This window comes from Bison bison, unplaced genomic scaffold (genome assembly GCF_000754665.1).
Source record: "Bison bison bison isolate TAMUID 2011002044 unplaced genomic scaffold, Bison_UMD1.0 scf7180017864180, whole genome shotgun sequence".
Classification (NCBI taxonomy): Eukaryota; Metazoa; Chordata; class Mammalia; order Artiodactyla; family Bovidae; genus Bison; species Bison bison.
In genome coordinates, this window is record NW_011494752.1 from 9,878,902 (window position 1) to 9,896,360 (window position 17,459).

General features: G+C 43.4%; 1 protein-coding gene across 14 annotated transcripts in view; it reads right to left on the bottom strand.

Annotated features, from left to right (window-relative positions):
* The window catches only part of NCOR1 (nuclear receptor corepressor 1), a 115,126-nt gene that overhangs the window by 19,193 nt on the left and 78,474 nt on the right, over positions 1-17,459 (bottom strand). For 8 of the 14 annotated variants that reach the window (XM_010842947.1, XM_010842956.1, XM_010842951.1 and 5 more), the window contains 14 exons: positions 17,063-17,258; positions 12,430-12,579; positions 11,560-11,720; positions 9,990-10,110; positions 9,796-9,897; positions 9,362-9,462; positions 8,489-8,657; positions 7,320-7,460; positions 6,017-6,100; positions 5,285-5,541; positions 4,695-5,055; positions 2,875-3,102; positions 748-957; positions 197-346 (listed from right to left, as the gene is read on the bottom strand). In XM_010842947.1, the coding sequence (XP_010841249.1) occupies positions 197-346; positions 748-957; positions 2,875-3,102; positions 4,695-5,055; positions 5,285-5,541; positions 6,017-6,100; positions 7,320-7,460; positions 8,489-8,657; positions 9,362-9,462; positions 9,796-9,897; positions 9,990-10,110; positions 11,560-11,720; positions 12,430-12,579; positions 17,063-17,258 (2,431 nt within the window). The remainder of the gene's footprint in view (positions 1-196; positions 347-747; positions 958-2,874; positions 3,103-4,694; positions 5,056-5,284; positions 5,542-6,016; positions 6,101-7,319; positions 7,461-8,488; positions 8,658-9,361; positions 9,463-9,795; positions 9,898-9,989; positions 10,111-11,559; positions 11,721-12,429; positions 12,580-17,062; positions 17,259-17,459) is intronic. The other 6 variants (XM_010842960.1, XM_010842958.1, XM_010842957.1 and 3 more) reach the window with 4 other exon arrangements.

The window sequence follows — 17,459 nt, forward strand, 5'->3', positions numbered from 1 at the left end:
TCAATGATATTGGAGCATAACACGAGCTCCCAGGAGCTCTCAAGAGGATCTAGGGACAGACATTGTGGAGGACCCATGACTAGACAGTAAACGAAAAACAGCAGACTGGGGAAAAGTGCCCAAAACACCCATAGAGGGTGTGCTGGCAACACGGGAGCACAATGCTCCCAGCAGAGAGGGGCATGAGCAGACCCACCTGGACTCACGGACGCGGAGCTGTAAGGTCTGGGCGGGAAGGTGATCTGTGTACCAGGAATATATGTGATTCTGTCCATGGGGGGGGTGCTCGTCCCCCCGGGGTGAGGCACTAAAATTGCTGGAGGCATGTTGGTCAGGTCAATGATTCCTGTTCAAAAGAAAAAACAAAATTATGTTTAAAGGGTTATTCTAAAGATAAAGAACTGCACATGGCTCTTGGGTTTCTCTAACCCCAAAATAATTTGCATACAGGACAAAAAAAGTGCTTAAGTTCAGCATGACTCTGAAAGACCTGCTTCATCAGAGTAACAGACGAACACTGCCCCACCCCCAATCCCCACCCTGTACGTGGGGGGAGAGTGTGAAGCTGGCCAGACCACGGGTTCCAACCTCAAGGACATCGATCTGGCCTCGTTATTCCAGTGCTGCCAAAACAGCCTGTTTCGATGCATCATCCTGTCTGCCTTCAAGGCTAACGGCTACAGAGCCTGCTTTTCCTTCCTCCTATCATCCGCCCACCAAGCACTAGTCCTGGGCACAGACACACACCCCTGGTCGCTGGGTACGGGAGCCCCAGCTGCTGCTCTCGGGGAGACAGCCCCCTGGCTACGTCAGGCCGCAGGCCCACTTGCATCTGCTGGGAGGTGATGTAGTCATTGAGAATGGTCTGGCGCGTGTTCTCCATTGCGTAGAGCTGGTACTGACTGGGGTAGCCGGGGGTCGGTGACAGCTGCCTCTGGAACAGGTAAGCAGCGGCTGCTGATGGAGAGAGCAGAGACAGGCATGTAGTTGAGTCTGTGCAGAATCCACTTGCTAAACATCACCCACAGAAAGAGTAAGGAAAAGAACCATCTGCTGAGCTACTGAGCACAATCAGCTTCTACCAACCTCAGGGTTGGGGCAGGGGGAGGGGGACACAGGATTACGGCAGATTCCTTTTGGACCTTGACAGAGCAGTAGTGTGAATATAAACATCCTAATGTCAGATGTAACGAAAACCAGGATGACAGATCAGACAAAACAAAAGTATTAACCTTTACCACCAGAACAGCAGCTAAAACCTACTCTCAAGTAGTTTCACTTTCAGTCTTTGACATGTAACTTTATTAGATTTTTCACCTGAAGTTTCCAAAGAAATGGAAAAATTTGTAACAAATGGTAACTTTATTTTTTTGGGGGGGAGGGTGCTGAAAATGAACTGTCCATGGGCATTTAATCAGTATGTGCGTGTACAGCAGAGATTAGTCAAAGGGCCAGATGGTCAATATGTGAGGATTTGTGGACACTATGGCTCTGTCACACTGACTCAACTCTGCCATTACAGTGTAAAAACCGCCACAGACAAAACAAACAAGCAGGCATGGCTTGTATTCTAATAAAACTTTATTTGCACCAACAGGCAGCAGCAGGACCAGGCCCCCATGACACAGGTGCTTGAACACTGTAGGTGCGGTCATGAGCTGAGCACACACAGTGAACTTTATGCAGTGCCGGAGGTCCACTACATCCCAACAAAACTGCAACAGGAGATGATGCCTCTATCCTCAAAATACTGATAATCCAGCTCAAGCTCAACAATGACAAGCAAAGAAAACTGCTATAAAATAAAGGATTATGATACACACTAAATGAAAGCATAAACATTCACTTCTGTCTGAGAGTTTGAGTGATATAGTTTATGAACACATTTTCTCCTGAGAAGAACAAATGACAGACTCTCGGAGTGTCTGCTCCCCCTTCCTCTAGCCCTCCCAGTGGGGTCTCTCAGCCGACAGTGGGGGGTAGGGGTGAGGCTCCCGCCCCAGCTCTGGGGACAGGCCCTGAACAATCAGGCATGTGTGGGCGCCTCAGGGACCTGACGTTTTCAGGTGACAGACAATGTGATGGTACTGACCTCACACAGTCCAGCAGAGATGCTCCACCACCTGTGGACAGGAAGCCCTTTCCTGGGCAGAGCCCACTGTCCCGGGCCCCGCAGGCAGCACTGCTGTGCCAGGGAAGCCCACCCTCCAGAAAACCTACATGCTTCTACACCTACTAAGACCATGTTCACTGACGGTCAGTGGTATCTGTTCAAAAGTTCCTTCCAGCTGTACTTGCTACTACAATAATGAAACAATGAAAAAATGACGCTGCTGTTTTGGAAAGACTCAATATAGAATCTGAATTAGGTATGGACTAGATAATTTTAAAAGATGAGGAAAAAAATCTAGAAGGATACTGTATTTATTGACAGATTCCTTTGGTGTGTTTTTAAACTTCAACTTCACTTAAAAAGACAAACCTGGAGATGTATCATCTGCATAAGGAAGAACTGTGAGGTGTAACCAGTGCCCTGACTAGAGATCAGAACACTGGTGAAGAAAGGCTATGTTGTAAACTAAAATGTATGAAGTATGCCTGTGTTATTTAAAAACAGTTCTTCACATGAACCCACTTTCCAATCAAATGCCACACACAAGAGGGCTTTCCACATACCCAGTATTTTAATTCTTTAAGGGGTGCTGGTAATATTCTGTGTCTTGATTTGGGGGCTTGAGCTGTAGAGTTTGTGAAAATCCACTAAACTGTATCCTAATAACACACGTGACTGCCTGCATTCTGTACAGAACGTCTAAAGAGGCACACAGCCGTGTTACTGCTCTGCCTTCAGTTTTCACTGAGCACTGTGCTTACCAGGATCCAGAGCCCGGTGAAAGGGCATGGCTGGGTCCAAGTGTGCCGGCAGGTGGCTCCGGTACACCTCCCCGGGGGTGCCGCCCCTGTGGTGCGGCTCAAAGGGGCTGTGGCTCACTGCAGGGTCCACGCCAGGCACCGGAGACTTGGCTGCGATGCTCTCCCTCTGGGTAGGGGTCAGGGTTGACTTCCTCTCATGATTAGCAGACTTGCCAGAAGAAATTGTAACTAGAAAAAAACAGCCAACACCACAAATCCTTAAGCAAGCTTGTTAAGTAGGATAATGTTAATCTATTTCTCAACCATTCCAATACAGACCATATACATATATCTCTTTGATCTTCTCTTTCTACTAAACATGAAACAATCAATCTTGCAGAACATGCAGGCACCTCTGGGTTGGGAGACTGACCCCTTTCAGGTCACAGCCCGGTTTATCACCTAAAATTACGAATGAAAGTCGACGCTCAGTGCTTTGTCATCTCTGACCTGATAGGCTAATGCCTCCAGACCCTGCCCACACCAAGCCTCCACCCTCTCTCTGCCTGGCTGCCTGGCTCCTTGCTGGGTCACACAGTGTTCCCTGCTCTGTGCTTCCACACAGACTTCCTCACCAGCATTGGCCTCCTCCCTGCTCCAGCTTCTTCTTCTCTACAGGACATTATTCAGAAGTTTCATTATCTCATTAGTTCTACTGAGTCCAAACGAAAACCCTACCAGCCATCACCTTCCACTGTTTCAGTAACTGTGGTGAAACAGAGGATAAAATTTACAAGTTTGGCCATTTCATAGGGTATACTTCAACAACAGTAATACACAACACCGTGCAACCATGAGCACCATCTAATTACTATTTTGATAATATCGACTTTGCTGTGATCACACAAACCTACGTGTGGAAGCCAAGAAATCATGCTGGTTTATCACCTCCCTTCCCTGCCGCAGCTCGCTCTAACAGGCAGAGCCTCTCCCTCTGCAGGGCAATTCTCCTCCTTCAAGACCAGAACCAACAGGATGTAGGTTTACACCATGGCCCTAGACGGCCATTTCCCTCTTCTACTCCCTCTGTGTGGCCCCTCCAACCGCCCACGGGAGTCTGCACATAAGCCCTCGATAAACGAGTATTGCAATACAATCTAAAACGCTCAGTGGAAATACTTCTAAGGGCCTCAGATTGTTCACAGACCACCTGGTAAAAATCCATGCCTCTCATCCCCCAGATGTCTCTGCAGCAGCATGAACCCCTAGGAGGGGTGGGTTCTGGTCATAAAACAGAACCGACAGTAATAACAGTTCACAGTTACCGAGTTCTTCCCACACTCTGTGCACTATTCTGCCAAAGTCCTTTCAACATATCACCTCACTTTATCTGCATAGCAATCCTATGAGGCCAGCCTTGGTATTACACCACCAGTTCACAGATGAGGACACTAGAGCACAAAAAAGCTAAGGAATGTGTCCAACTCAGTACAGTAAGAACCTCGATTCACCCTAAGCAGCCAGCCCCATGACCTGAGCACTCAGACAGCAGACACACAGCAGACAGTGAAGAGAGCTGACCATCCAGACCAACTTCCAGAAATTCTCACGGCCTAGCTGAAAATCCATGCCCAAGCATGACCTGTTCCACCATTTCTGGACTGCAGTGCACCCTGCACTTAATGAGAACATTAGACATTTTACTTGCAATGATGCCTATTTTCATGGGCAGCCAGTCTCCCAGAGCACAGCAGACAGGCTGCAAGCCCCTGGAACCAACGCTGGGCCACGTGCTGCGGTGGACAGCATGAATGGTCAGACAGCATATGAGAGCAACACACCTTCGGAAGCTCTGCTCAGCATGGGCGAGCCCCGGGACACGGTGCTGGCGTAGCTCCCTGGCGTGCGCCGTGCGCTGGCGTCCTCATAAATCCCCGGGCTCAGCTGTGCTTTGGGAGCTTCGTGGAGAGTGGACCTGAGGACTGAGGGGCCGGAGCTCACCACCGATGTGTGCCGGGACCGCACGGGCTCTCCTGCCTTCACGTCCTCATACTTGCCCCTTTCTACCACTTTCACGTTCTCGGGCACAATTTCCAGTGGAGGCATCCCACGGGGCAGTTTGCTAGGCCCCGTGATCAGGGACTTGACATTGTGTTTGATGGCAGATTGACCCGAGCTGCTGTCGAATTTGATGGGTGTGCCCTGTGGGTCAAGAGACAAGTGTTACAGGCAACCCTGCAGCCCGGCTCCATCTCAGGTTCCACAGTGGCGTGTGCCAGGGAAGGACTGCTGAGTGCCCATGCCGCACATGCTCCCAGACCAGAACTGAGGTCACAGAGACCTCCACATTTACTTTCAGGAGACCTGATGTTTAAAATGATCTAGAACCACCGATAACTACTGCTGCACTGCGGTCCAAAGCGGATGGTACCTGGGAGATGGAGCCCTCAATGACGGGCCGAGCGCTCGGCACCACCTCGGGGGTTTTCCGACTCTCCTGAGCCAACACATCCTGCCGGGGGATCTCGTGAACGGAGCGCCCCATCTCTTTGATGGTGGTGATGCCATCATAGGGCTTTCCTTTGGTGATGGCACCTTCAAAAGCTCGGATGGGTGGACTCTCCCTTTTAATCTGTTTGGGGTACTTAAGGCCATCCTCGAAACTTTCAGTTGTCGCTCTTGGTGTGCCTTCAAAGAAGGATTCAAGAAACACACATGGTAAATTAATGCCACTGAACTATACACTTAAAAACTGTTTTAACAGTAAATTTTGTTGCATATAAATTACCACAATATAAAGAAATTAATGCCTTGCTGTTTGCAGTTTCTAATCAGTTTTCTGTTTACAGTAAGATCCTTATGTAAATATTCACTGGCCATTATTTGGCGGGGGGTGGGGGGAGAGTTGTTCAAGACTTAATATATCATTCAGCACAATCAAGAGTAGTTCTTACATAATGAAGATGTCTGTATTAAAAGATTAAGCAACTATCATCTTGAAATAAACTATGAACCTCAGAGAAGAGTTATAGTTAGGGTTTAAATACCTAACATGTCAAAAGGGAAGATACCTTGAAAAACAGGCTTCACATCCTGCACGTTAATTTCAAACTACTTCGCCCCTGAGACAGTTGTGAACAGAAGCAAACAAGCAGAGAGTTACCATGCATGATGGACCCAGACAGCACGGTCCTGTCCTTGAGGTCAGAGTGAGGGCTCCCCCTGGGCAGTGCACGGCAGATGAGCCCTTTCAAAACAAGCAGGCGGTTCTGGTGTTAGATACAGCACAGGTGTCAACTCAGGCACACAACTAACTGTTCTAAGAGGACACACTTCTGACATAAGCTCCATGGAAAAAGGTGAACCGTTTTGGATTTGCAAACTATTCAGAAGAACATCATGGAAAAAACAGTAAAAGCTGGAAGTATCCACTTTTAAAACCGTTTCTTTTCAAACATTTTTGCAAACAGAAAATGGCCAAGGAAGACATCTAAGTCAAAGCCTAGAGAACAACACTTTCAGGGCCAAGTCTAAATTCTCAGTGCTTTTTTATCAAGGTGAGAGAAAATACAGAGGGTTAGGGTTAGGAAATCACTGTTAAGTTCTGAAGAGAAAAACATGAAAGATGGATACCTCAAAAACAGATAAAATACACTAAAGATGCAAACCAAAACAAAAGTAAATAACCTTTTCAGAAGTTTCATGTTACATTGCCAACAAATTTGAATCGAGGAAAGTAAGAATTTTTTTTTAACTACAGAGAAAATTCAGCTCTTAGAAAATTTCAACAGGCCTTCAAGACTGAGGAATTCTTACCCTGTTTCCCATTTCTCATCTAGATTAAAACAGAACAGTTGAGTCAGGTTAAGACTTAAGGAAAGTGAACCATTCACAAAACAAACCATGGTGATCGTGTGATGAAGGCAATGCCACATGATCAGCACAGGGCTGCACAGCTGTCTCTCTTCCTTACATGACTGCAGGTACAAGCCCTCAGCTGACAGAGCAAGAGATGGGCACAGACAGACGCACCAGGAAAGAGCGAGATTCAAACACGTCTCTGCTCTGTACGTTATATACCACTCTGCCGGCCCCACAATAAAAACAAATGCTCATGATGAACTTCACATTTTTAAACTCACTTAAACAGGATCAATCTACAAATTACATGAGCATTCTAACAGTTACCTATGATAAGATCAATTTTGTCTTTACTTCCCCCTTCACTGTCATGTACTGCTTGATTTATATGTAGAGATGAACATGAATTTAAATGTTTACTAATACAACTTTCATATTAGTATATTAATTACTATTATACATTTTATACTACATGATATGTTTCATTTATAGATTGATATAAATTTCAGGTAGAAATGACAGATATTAAATGAAACCTAACCCAACAATGCAAACTGGCTGTACAGAATTAAATGTATCTAAACAGAGCTCTGGAAACACTTTACCCTCCAGCGGTGCTGATACGGGAGACTCCCTCATGGACAACCCTTGCTTTATATTTCCTTCCACTGATTCATAGCTTCTTTTGAGACTGATTTCATGAGCTGTTCTCGGACTCCTTGTCCCTTCTCGGGCATTCTTAATATCTGCAGAACACAGACACAAGCACTGCTCGGATAGAGCCCAAGGCCTATTAGCCCAAGGCCTAAAAAAGTTACTTTAACCTCATGATCTCATGATCTCATGAAGGTAATATAAAAACTGGTCTTAATCTACTACATACCTACCTCTATGTAGATGATATTTATAAAAATGTTTTCATTCATTCAAATATATTTACTGGTCAGGCATAAACCAGGATTGCAGATATAGGGTGTAAATTAGGTCCTTTCCCTCAAGGAACTTAACAATAGTGATGGGTCCAGGTTAACTAATGGCAGTTACCACTAACAGGTACTACAGACAGCAGGCGATCAAACTGCTGAAAAGGGATCTGGGCACATGAAATTTCAGGTAAAGGTCACTGGACACAGCAATGCGACTGATGATAGTCATCGCCAGCTGAGCCAGGGTGGACACAGTGGAAAAAGGGGAGACGCATGTCTGGGCAGGACAGTGCGATTTCAGCACACTGCTCATAACAGTGGGCAAGCTGAAACTTAAACTCATGAACACATCTAAAGATGAATGTTTAGAGACAGGCATTAAAACAATTACATTTAAGGTGAATTTAAATTCAGTACTCTTTCTAGGATGATCAGACTACTATCTACTCCTTAACAAGTAAAACTGGCATTCCTTTAAAATAGAAGGGGGTCAAATAGCATTCACAGGGACTTGTTTTTGCTGAGCAGACATTTAGCTGTGGTTCTATTAAACAGAGATTCTTTTCCTAGGCTAACTCTAATGACCACAGCTGGCAGTGGGGAGCCACCACTCAGGGGACACTTACTCTGGGCTCCGCGCTCTTAAGCACTTTTCACTGACTGACTCAGTTAATTTTTCACCAAAGTTTCAAGAGAAGTACTCACGTTAACCCTTTTTACATTACAGAGAGGAAACCTGGGCTTGGGGAAAGAAAACTCACTTTCCCAAAGCCAGCAGGTAATGAGCCAGCCCCACACCCCTGTCACATGTGACAGCACCAGCCTTGGAGTGGAGAGGCGATACTTACTATCATAGGATAAGATGTGTCCACTTTTGCCTTCGTAAATAACATGGCCTTTGGAGGCGGCTTCCTCCCGGCCTTTCTCAGGACTGCTCTCTTCAATGGACAGTCTAGAAACAGGTCCCTTCACCAATGCCTCAGTGGGTATGCCAGCCTGGGACAGAGCTGGGGTCCCCTGCCATTCAATCAGACACAGGCAGCATGAGCATCACTTCAGTTGACAGGACACAAATGCTCAGAAAATGTCACCTGCCACACCAAGCATCAGATCAAGCCATGACCTCAAATAAGAAAGGCCAGCACATGATGGGAAACCGGACATGTTTTATAAAGGAAGACTGTACCTTGGTCCTTGAACCCTCCATGCAAAACTTCCTAAAATGCCAACAGGTATATGAACTGAGTCAGCCTTCTTCCCCACCTCAAGGTCAAACCACTATGAAAGCACTTAACTCTCAGAAACAAAATTTGTCTTAAGGCCTAAACTCATGCAAATGGAGTCAAGTTTTTTCAAAATTTGTAAGAAAAAGACGACAAGTTGTAAAAGCAAGCAAACAATTTATGATTTTCCTCTCAATTTCTGTTTAAGCTGAACACATGTTAAAAGCTTTGCCAGGCAGAGTTGCATCAATTATAACTTGTTTTTTCTGACAATCTGCAAATAATCCACCTTTTTCAATGAAACACAGTATAGATGATTTGGCTTGTGGTTTATCATCTGAGGTTTATCACAGGTTTATCACTGAGACCTGTCCCAAATCCCAGAACAATGAACAACTTTGTCACAAAATTTGTGCTAGAATGGCCAACCCACTTGAGACTTCACTTCTGGTTTTCTCACCAGCTGTGGTTTGGGTCTTGGGAAGGAGAACAACTGACCTGGGTGATGGAACCTCGGAGGGATGGGATGCTTTCCACAGAGAGTTTGCTAGAGGGTGTTCCCCGAGTTATGCTTCCTTCTTGAATGGTTCCTGAGGTACCTGGATAACAACAGAATCATCAGCCAATCACACCCCCACACCTAGAAGAAAAACAGGCCAACAAAACCAGCCCCTGCTTGGGAGAGACGAGAAAAAAAGGGGAACAGCAGCACAAAAGGAACAGTGTTTTATTGAAACATACTTTAAAAATAATTTCACAATTTTTAAAAAGCACTGCAGAAACACAAAATTTCAAAGTTTTAAAATGATTTTTATATGGAAAGAAAATTTAAAGGCTCTAATTTAAGAGCCCATCTTTAAAACATATTACTGACTTCCCTTAACCCATTTACTGGGGACCAGAGTATATTTCTGCCCTACAGTGTGTCTTACCTCTGACCACCCCTTCGTGCTGGGCTCTGACCAGTAAACCCTCAGGCTGTGAGTTCTGGCTTCGGGGAGAGAACTCCTCCTGCTTGATGTAGGGCACTGTGGCTGTGGGCCAGAGCAAGACAGAATGAGCTCAAGTGCCAAGTCCCCGACTGGTGCGCCACAAAAGCGGCCACGGTCCCCCCCTCCTCACTGACCTGGCTTGGTGGCCTCCTGCTGCCGCGGCAGTCCCAGAGAGATGGAGCCTGCTGAGGGCTTCGCTGCCTCGGGGGCGTAGGAGGCCTGATTAGGAGAAGGCAAGTAAGTGCCGGGTGTTCCCTAAAAATAATGTTAAAGGACTAGAATAACACTTTCTCTTCACAAGGTCAACTCTAGAGTTAAGGTACACATTTCTGTTTAGAAAACCTACCACCCATCCACCCCCCACACCAAAACTAAGAATAAGTATACATAAAGCAAGAAAATCCTCGTCGCAGATTGGTTAAATTTTAAAAGCTTTTAAAAGGAGCAAGACATCTTCCAAAATCACCCTAAATTTTAGGTAGATTGATGTGTATTATTAACAAATTACATAACTGAAAACACTTAACCATACCCTCAGATGTAGCTATTATTATTAACTGCATTTATTATTAACTGCATTTATCCCTTGAAAAAATGGTGGAGGAAGAACTTCCAAAGACCCTCCTCCACAAACGCAACCAAACCAGAAAACTAGCAGGAAGGTTAAGAATCAGCCCTTTAAGAACTCTTTTCCAACTCTATAACCAAAGACCTATAGAAATCTGGGAGCATTTATTCAGGAAAACGGCGAACTCCGGTGAGAACTGTGAGCTCTGTGACCTGTGAACTTGCTCTGCTGACCCCCATTGCCGGTCTGCTTCAGCCCTTAGAACCCACAGCTCTGGTCACATGAAAGTACGGGGGGTCAGTCTCAGGTGACTGTCATTATCAGACTGGCTGAGCGGTTCTCTAAGAGACCCCACTTGCAAAGCTGTCTTGATCTGGCCTGACGGGGTGGGGAAGCAGGTGTAGGCTTGTCAGAAACAATTAGAGTCAATGGATTAACTTCTCCCCTGGCCGAGGCAGTCAGAGCAAACAATCAGGCTAACCATAAACTGTAAGAGGGACGTCCCTAGTGGTCCAGTGGTTAAGACTCCATGTTTCCACGGCAAAGGGTGAGGGTTCCATCCCTGGTCAGGGAACTAAGATCCTGCATCCTCTGAGGTAGACCCCACACCTCCCCACAAAAAGGACAAGCTAAAGAACGAGATGTCCACAGGGGTCTGCAGAGGTCCAGCATCTCCCTGGGGACCTAGAAGGCCATACACGTGTGCAGGCTGCACACCGGCCAGGGGAGACTCCAGAAGGCCGTGTGTCCTCACCATGTGTGGTCCCACCTCAAGGCTCTGTGATAGCAGGAAGTGAGGAGGAAGGCAGTGTTGTCGGCTGCCTGGATGATAAGCCCCTTGGTAAAGACTGGGGAATTTAAGTCCTTCGGGCACAGAGCTCCCTGATCATTAGCTGACCACTGATTAAGCAGACAGAGATCTGAGTGGCCACATGACACACTCACTCAATTTGGGGACCTAACTCGAACAAACCTGCATGTGCCATGGAAGACAAAGCGACTGCTGCATTTTTAAGTCAATGTCTCGTCATAAATAGATTTTCATTTAGACTCTGACAAATAAATATGGGAGGGAGGGAAAATCTTTACAAAACAGTAACCAACAGAGAATCTCCTGGGAAGAGAAGCCCTCTTACCTGCGAGATGGAGCCTCCCAGTAAAAACGATGGTTTCTCGGAAGCCACTGTGGTTTTCGATGACGGGATGAGAGGAGGCGGCGGCCGAGTGGGCCGAGTTGTTGGAAGCCGAACCCCTTCAGGGAGGTTAGTTATCACCTGATGTGGAGCAGGCTGGAGGACTTTTAAAAGGAAGAAAAAAATTATTCGAAATAGTCAATTTCCTAGTTTGTGATGTTCCCACCTATCCCAATTATTTCTTCAATCACAATTCAATTGTAAGTGCAAGATGAATTCACTTAGATTAAATCTGTATCCATACTCAGGTCACAAATGGTATCTGTGACACTGAAATACTCAACTCCCTGTCAAACCAGAGCTTTCAGACTGATGTCCATTTCAGACTATTTCTGTTCAGCTTATGCAAATGGCAATCTTTAGTGATTTTTTCTCTCTTTGCACCACTCCTTGAACCTCACACAGGAGGTGAAAAGAAGGGTATTTCTTAGGGACAGCTGATATTACAACTCTAGAAAATATACAGATATGACTGACAGCCAGTTATATGTCCTCTTTGCATCTTGCATAATTTGAGAAACACTGATTCTGACTCTCATAGACACTGGAATATTTTTTAGCAGGGGGTGGATCTCAAGATTTTCACAAAGTACATGTACTCATAGGAGAACAGGCAGTCAACGTCACAGTATACAGGTATGAACACAAACCTCCCAGTGGCCCAGTGAATCTCAACTGAATACAACTGAAGATGGGATGCAGAGAAACAAGAAAGGAATTCTGAAATAGCAGGGACATGTCCTGGGAGCAAACCACCCCTGCCAGCAGTGTAGGTGGATGGCCAGCAGCCACGGCAGGAGGATCGGTATTTACCTGGCGGGCCACTAGAACGGACTGCACCCACACCGGGCTGCGGAGAGAGCCTACACGGTGACGCTGACCTGGCCGCGGTACTGTGCATCTGTGCCTCCTGCTCTAGAGCACGTGTGGCCTCAGCATAGGGCATATAGGCGACTGATTTTCCTATGGAAGTTAAAGTTACCAACATAAGGGAAGAACCCCAGATTGAAATAGCAAGTGTGACAGGACCAGCCCACACTGTCCAGAGGCAGATCCAACTCTATACTACTATAGAGGTCTAGGTTACAAAACCCTACACATCCAAATCTTCTGTGTAAGCACCAGTACTCTGACCTAATGAAATCCACAAAAATCCGATGACAATTTCTTCTTTCAAAGCACAAAGAACTTCTCTGTCCTCTTATTAGGAGAATCAAGTCTTTTCATATGCAATAAAGATCACAACAGGCAAACAACGGATTATCCAGCCATTCTATGAATTCAAGTATACCCTGAATTAGAGACCAGAATGCTGAGGATTTTGACTTTTATAATTAGCCTCTTGAAGCCCACTGCTTAGTATTAGAGAAATAAATGCAATCAAGAAACGGAAGAAGGATTTCAAAAGATGCAGATCAAAATCATTTTGAATGGCTATGCAAGCTTATGAATTTTACTATAACAATGCTAATGAAAATTATTCTACTAATTTACCTCCACATGAAGTATAAAAATAAACTTTAAGCATTTCAAGGGCATATCAGATATGCAGTCATATTAAGAAAAAACACAAATATATATAATTATATAATCTTCTACATTATATATATATCATCTTTTCTTTTTTTAAAGGAAGTAAAATTGACATACTATAATTTTAGAAAAGAAAGTAAAAATCATCTGTAACCTAAACCACTTTAAACTGTGGCATTTTAACGTTTGCCAGAACAAATTCCCATTCATCTTTTATTCTTTTGCTTACCTAGTTTTATCCACTTGTTCTTTCAGATAAATCTAAATTTAAATCATTTTGAGTACTTTCTCCCCAGTGTATCACTGGAATTTTCACTGGATGTATACTTACAGGAGACTTGACATTTTATACTGAGTTTTCCAATTGAGGAACGTTGATTTTTTCATACAGGTCATTTTTCATAATTTCATAAAATTTTAATAGATGTTTTTTATTTTGTTGTGAGGAAAACCATCTGTTTAGTATTTATATTTAGTATAAATATATATATATATCTGATTTCTGCAGATACAAGAAAGATAAATACAAATCTCTGTATATCAATTTTTTCTGAGAAACTTAATGAACTTTCCTCTTAGCTCTAATAACTTCTCAGTTAATTCTTCAGGCTTCCTAGGTGGATAATGTTCCCCTGTGAAAAATAACTTGCCTTCTCCCTCAACAATAGCCCTCTTGCTTGATTCCTTTCTCCCTTAACTGCAGTGACATGGCATCTTCACAGGTCCTTTCTAAAGAGAAGGTCTCCCGCCTCTCATTGTGAAGTGGAAGGTTTGTGACTGGTTTCAAGTAGAGAATTGACTAGCACAATTAAAATGTTCTTGAGCTTATTAAGGTATTTTTTAAAAACCGGAAACACTGAAAGTAACATCAGCTAATAGGAATCTGTACTATGGGCAGAGCACTGAAGACTACAGGAAGTATCTCGTTAAGCTCTCAGGACTGAGATCATTAAGACCGTTTGACAGAGGAGGCAACTGAGGCTCAAAAGACTCACACCCTAACTGCCCAACCAAGGCTGGAGACTTTCCTGCAGCAGTGCAGTTCCTGGCCTGAGCTCTGAGCCGCAGTGCAGTGATGGCTTCCTGAGCACTGGGTGCAGAAATTTCAGATGCCTCTGGGGACACCATCAGGATGATGCTACCCATTCCTTCTCTGACTGATTAATAAGTGTCCTAATACTGTGCAGATTTACAAAATAAACCAACTACAAAAAAAAATGTCTCCCTTTCTAGACAATTTAACGTGAGAGCACATTATATATATATATATTCAGTGAAGGATGGCTTTATAAGTTTATAAACATGCATAAAAATAAATATACTTGTCATAATAGTGTTAAATAAAAAGATGAAATTTTAGATGGTTCTAAATACAACCATTTAAGTCATCACGTACTCAGTTGAAAAAATAAAAAAGATAAACTAGATTCAGTTGCACAGAAGCATTAACTCTTATTTTGGTTGGATTTTGTTAAAACCTGCATTAGAACTTCACTTCATTAGAAGTGAAGTTCTGCCTTTACATATGTCAAGTCTGAGTTCTTTCACTGCAGAAAAAAGGTTTCCAACTAAAGCAGGAGTCAACTTGTATAAATGTTACTAGAAAATGAGAACAACTTTTCTCTGAGGCTTTTTCAAGCTTTTCTACAAATGGAAAGGCTTAAACCGCCTGTCTCATAAAGAGAAGGTGAACACAATCCAACAGGTGGACAACAGGTGCTGCCTATTACCTTCTAAATGAGCCCGTGAAAGAAAAAGCCAGAACTGTGTTCCTACCTCACATGGACAACACCAGTTGGTAATGGTTTATATGTTAGAACTCATTCTCACTGTATTTACCATTCTATAAACTATTCTATGATGCTGCACTGAAAATATTCCTATCAAACACTCTACATACAAGTGAGTTAATTGCAAACATATAAATGTTATTTGGGAGATTATCCTTTAAGCAAACTACAAAATAGCTATAAATTCAGGAGAGCCTTCAGCACTTGTTAAACGAATTACTGGATGAACATACTAGCTAGATTAGCTAAAACAAAACTTAACCTTAGAATAAAATGTAATCAACCACCCCAGTTTGTAGAGTCACCTTGAACCAAAGTGATGTCATATTAACAAACACTTTGGTGTCATACTGATCACATAAATAATGACAGTTTGGGTTTAACACCACTGTATCACTATTCAAAAAAGGATACCATTCAGATCTAAACCACATGGATTAATGTGACTGATCATGGAGAAATGCAATTCACAGTCTGAAGTCTCAGAACTTGGGGCTGCCAATATAACCCACTTGTAACGGAGATAAAGAAAAGAGCCTCAGTTCTTAAAACAATTATACAGACATATTAGAATGATTCAGATGTTGTCAGCTGAAAAATGCTAAGCTTTAGCATAAGTTCAGAAAACACTATTTGAATGTTAGTTTTTCCACATTTTAATTCTGTTTAAAAAAATTTATTCTAAATCATTTATGTAAGGGATAGATCAAAAGACTTATTCTATAATTTATAATTTTCATACTGACAGATTTTTCTCATCATTGGAATCCTCAAAAGACAAGTACTTCTGCTAAATCCATTTTTATCCTACTCCATTTAAATCATTCCTTTAACATGTAATTGCTGAGTACACATTATGTCAATTACTGAGTTAGGGATTAAGGATTCTCTAGAGGCAATATACTAAAAGCTCACAAGTTAACAATATTTTTTCTACTTTCATTCAAGAAATATTCATTTAGCACCTATTATACATATAGCCATGGTGGGTATTAATCTGGTTCCCATTTTTAATAGCTTAAGATTTATATTTAAAACACTAGCAATCTTATATGTAAAACTCCGACACAGGACGTTCAGTAACTAACCGTTTACTCCTGGTGGGACAGGGACAAGGAGTCAGCAGGGTCAGTTAAGCACCACAGTTCCACTTTTATGTTAAACAGTCCTTGAAATGCATGGCGTTCTATAGCTAACAGCCCTTATCTTATACAAGGTACTACCAACAGTCTACTGAATCATTACAAAAAATGAAACCATAGTCAGAGAAGACTTTAATGGTCTCATATTCTAAGTGTGTTGTACTAGGCAGTCCATCAGTTACTATCAACCAGACTACTACTACAGACTACTGACTACTAGGTGCCGTTTTCTAACCATAACAGAAGAATTAACTAAAATTTAGTAATGGCTCCCTTTCTTCTTGTTTTAAAAGAAACTAAGTGTATCATGCACCAACTAAAAAGAACATGCACAACTCAAATCTGTCACTTGAAGTAACAACAGTGACACAAAGGATAACAGCACTCTTCAAGGTGTCTACTACACTATGCATGTGCTAATATACTACTGCTGTAAATTATCATACTGTATGTAAAATAATGCTGAACCACACGTTATAAAACAATACTGAATGTGCATTCGTTTTCAGAAAGGCAGAGATATAGCTAGATTAGACAGACAGATGTATTATTTGCACTTTACTAAAGCTGAGAAGGTCAAGTGGCTTGCCCACGACCATAGTGAGGGGTAAGTCAAGGTCTGATCGACTATGCTACACCAAGTTGATCTCATCATATCAGAGGTTTAGAATATTTCCCTGACTTGCTTGGAGGACAGGTAATTCTCACTGACTCTGAAAACTCAGATGAACGCAGCAGAAAGAACAGCCAGTACACAATCATCAGCAGTAAAGTGAACATCACAAAATTCACATTAACAAGAAGTCTACTGAAAACATCACCGCCATCCTTCAGTGATCAAAAACACTGACATCCCTTGACAGTCTAACGGAGGTTAAGGTAAGGAACTTTATCTGTTCAGGACAGCGCCATTAGGTTTCAAATGCAGCTCTGTTTCCCACCACCTGCACCTGTGTCCTGGGCGGTGCGCACACTACCCACCTTCCCAGTCTCTGCCGGGGCTCCGGGCGGCACCGCATGGGCTGGTGGAGCTCCGACACTCTAGGTCCAGCTGCTCCTGCCGTTGCCGCTGTTCCTCCAGGAGTGCCGACTCATGCATGGCTTTGATGTGCCGCTGGTAGAGGGCATAGCCGCTCACAGGGGTCCCGATCGGGATGTTACACGGGGTGCAGGAAACCTACAGGGAGGAAAAAATCTAAATACGCCAGACACCAACAAAGTAGCCATTTTACCATCTGTTGCAAGTAACCCTTATTTCTATATAATCTGACTACTTGAAGTGGTTTTACCATTTTTTTAATCAAAGAAATCTTCAAGCTTTATGCTTAAAATGCTAAACAATTACTTTCAGATTTGAACACGATATAAATCCCAAACC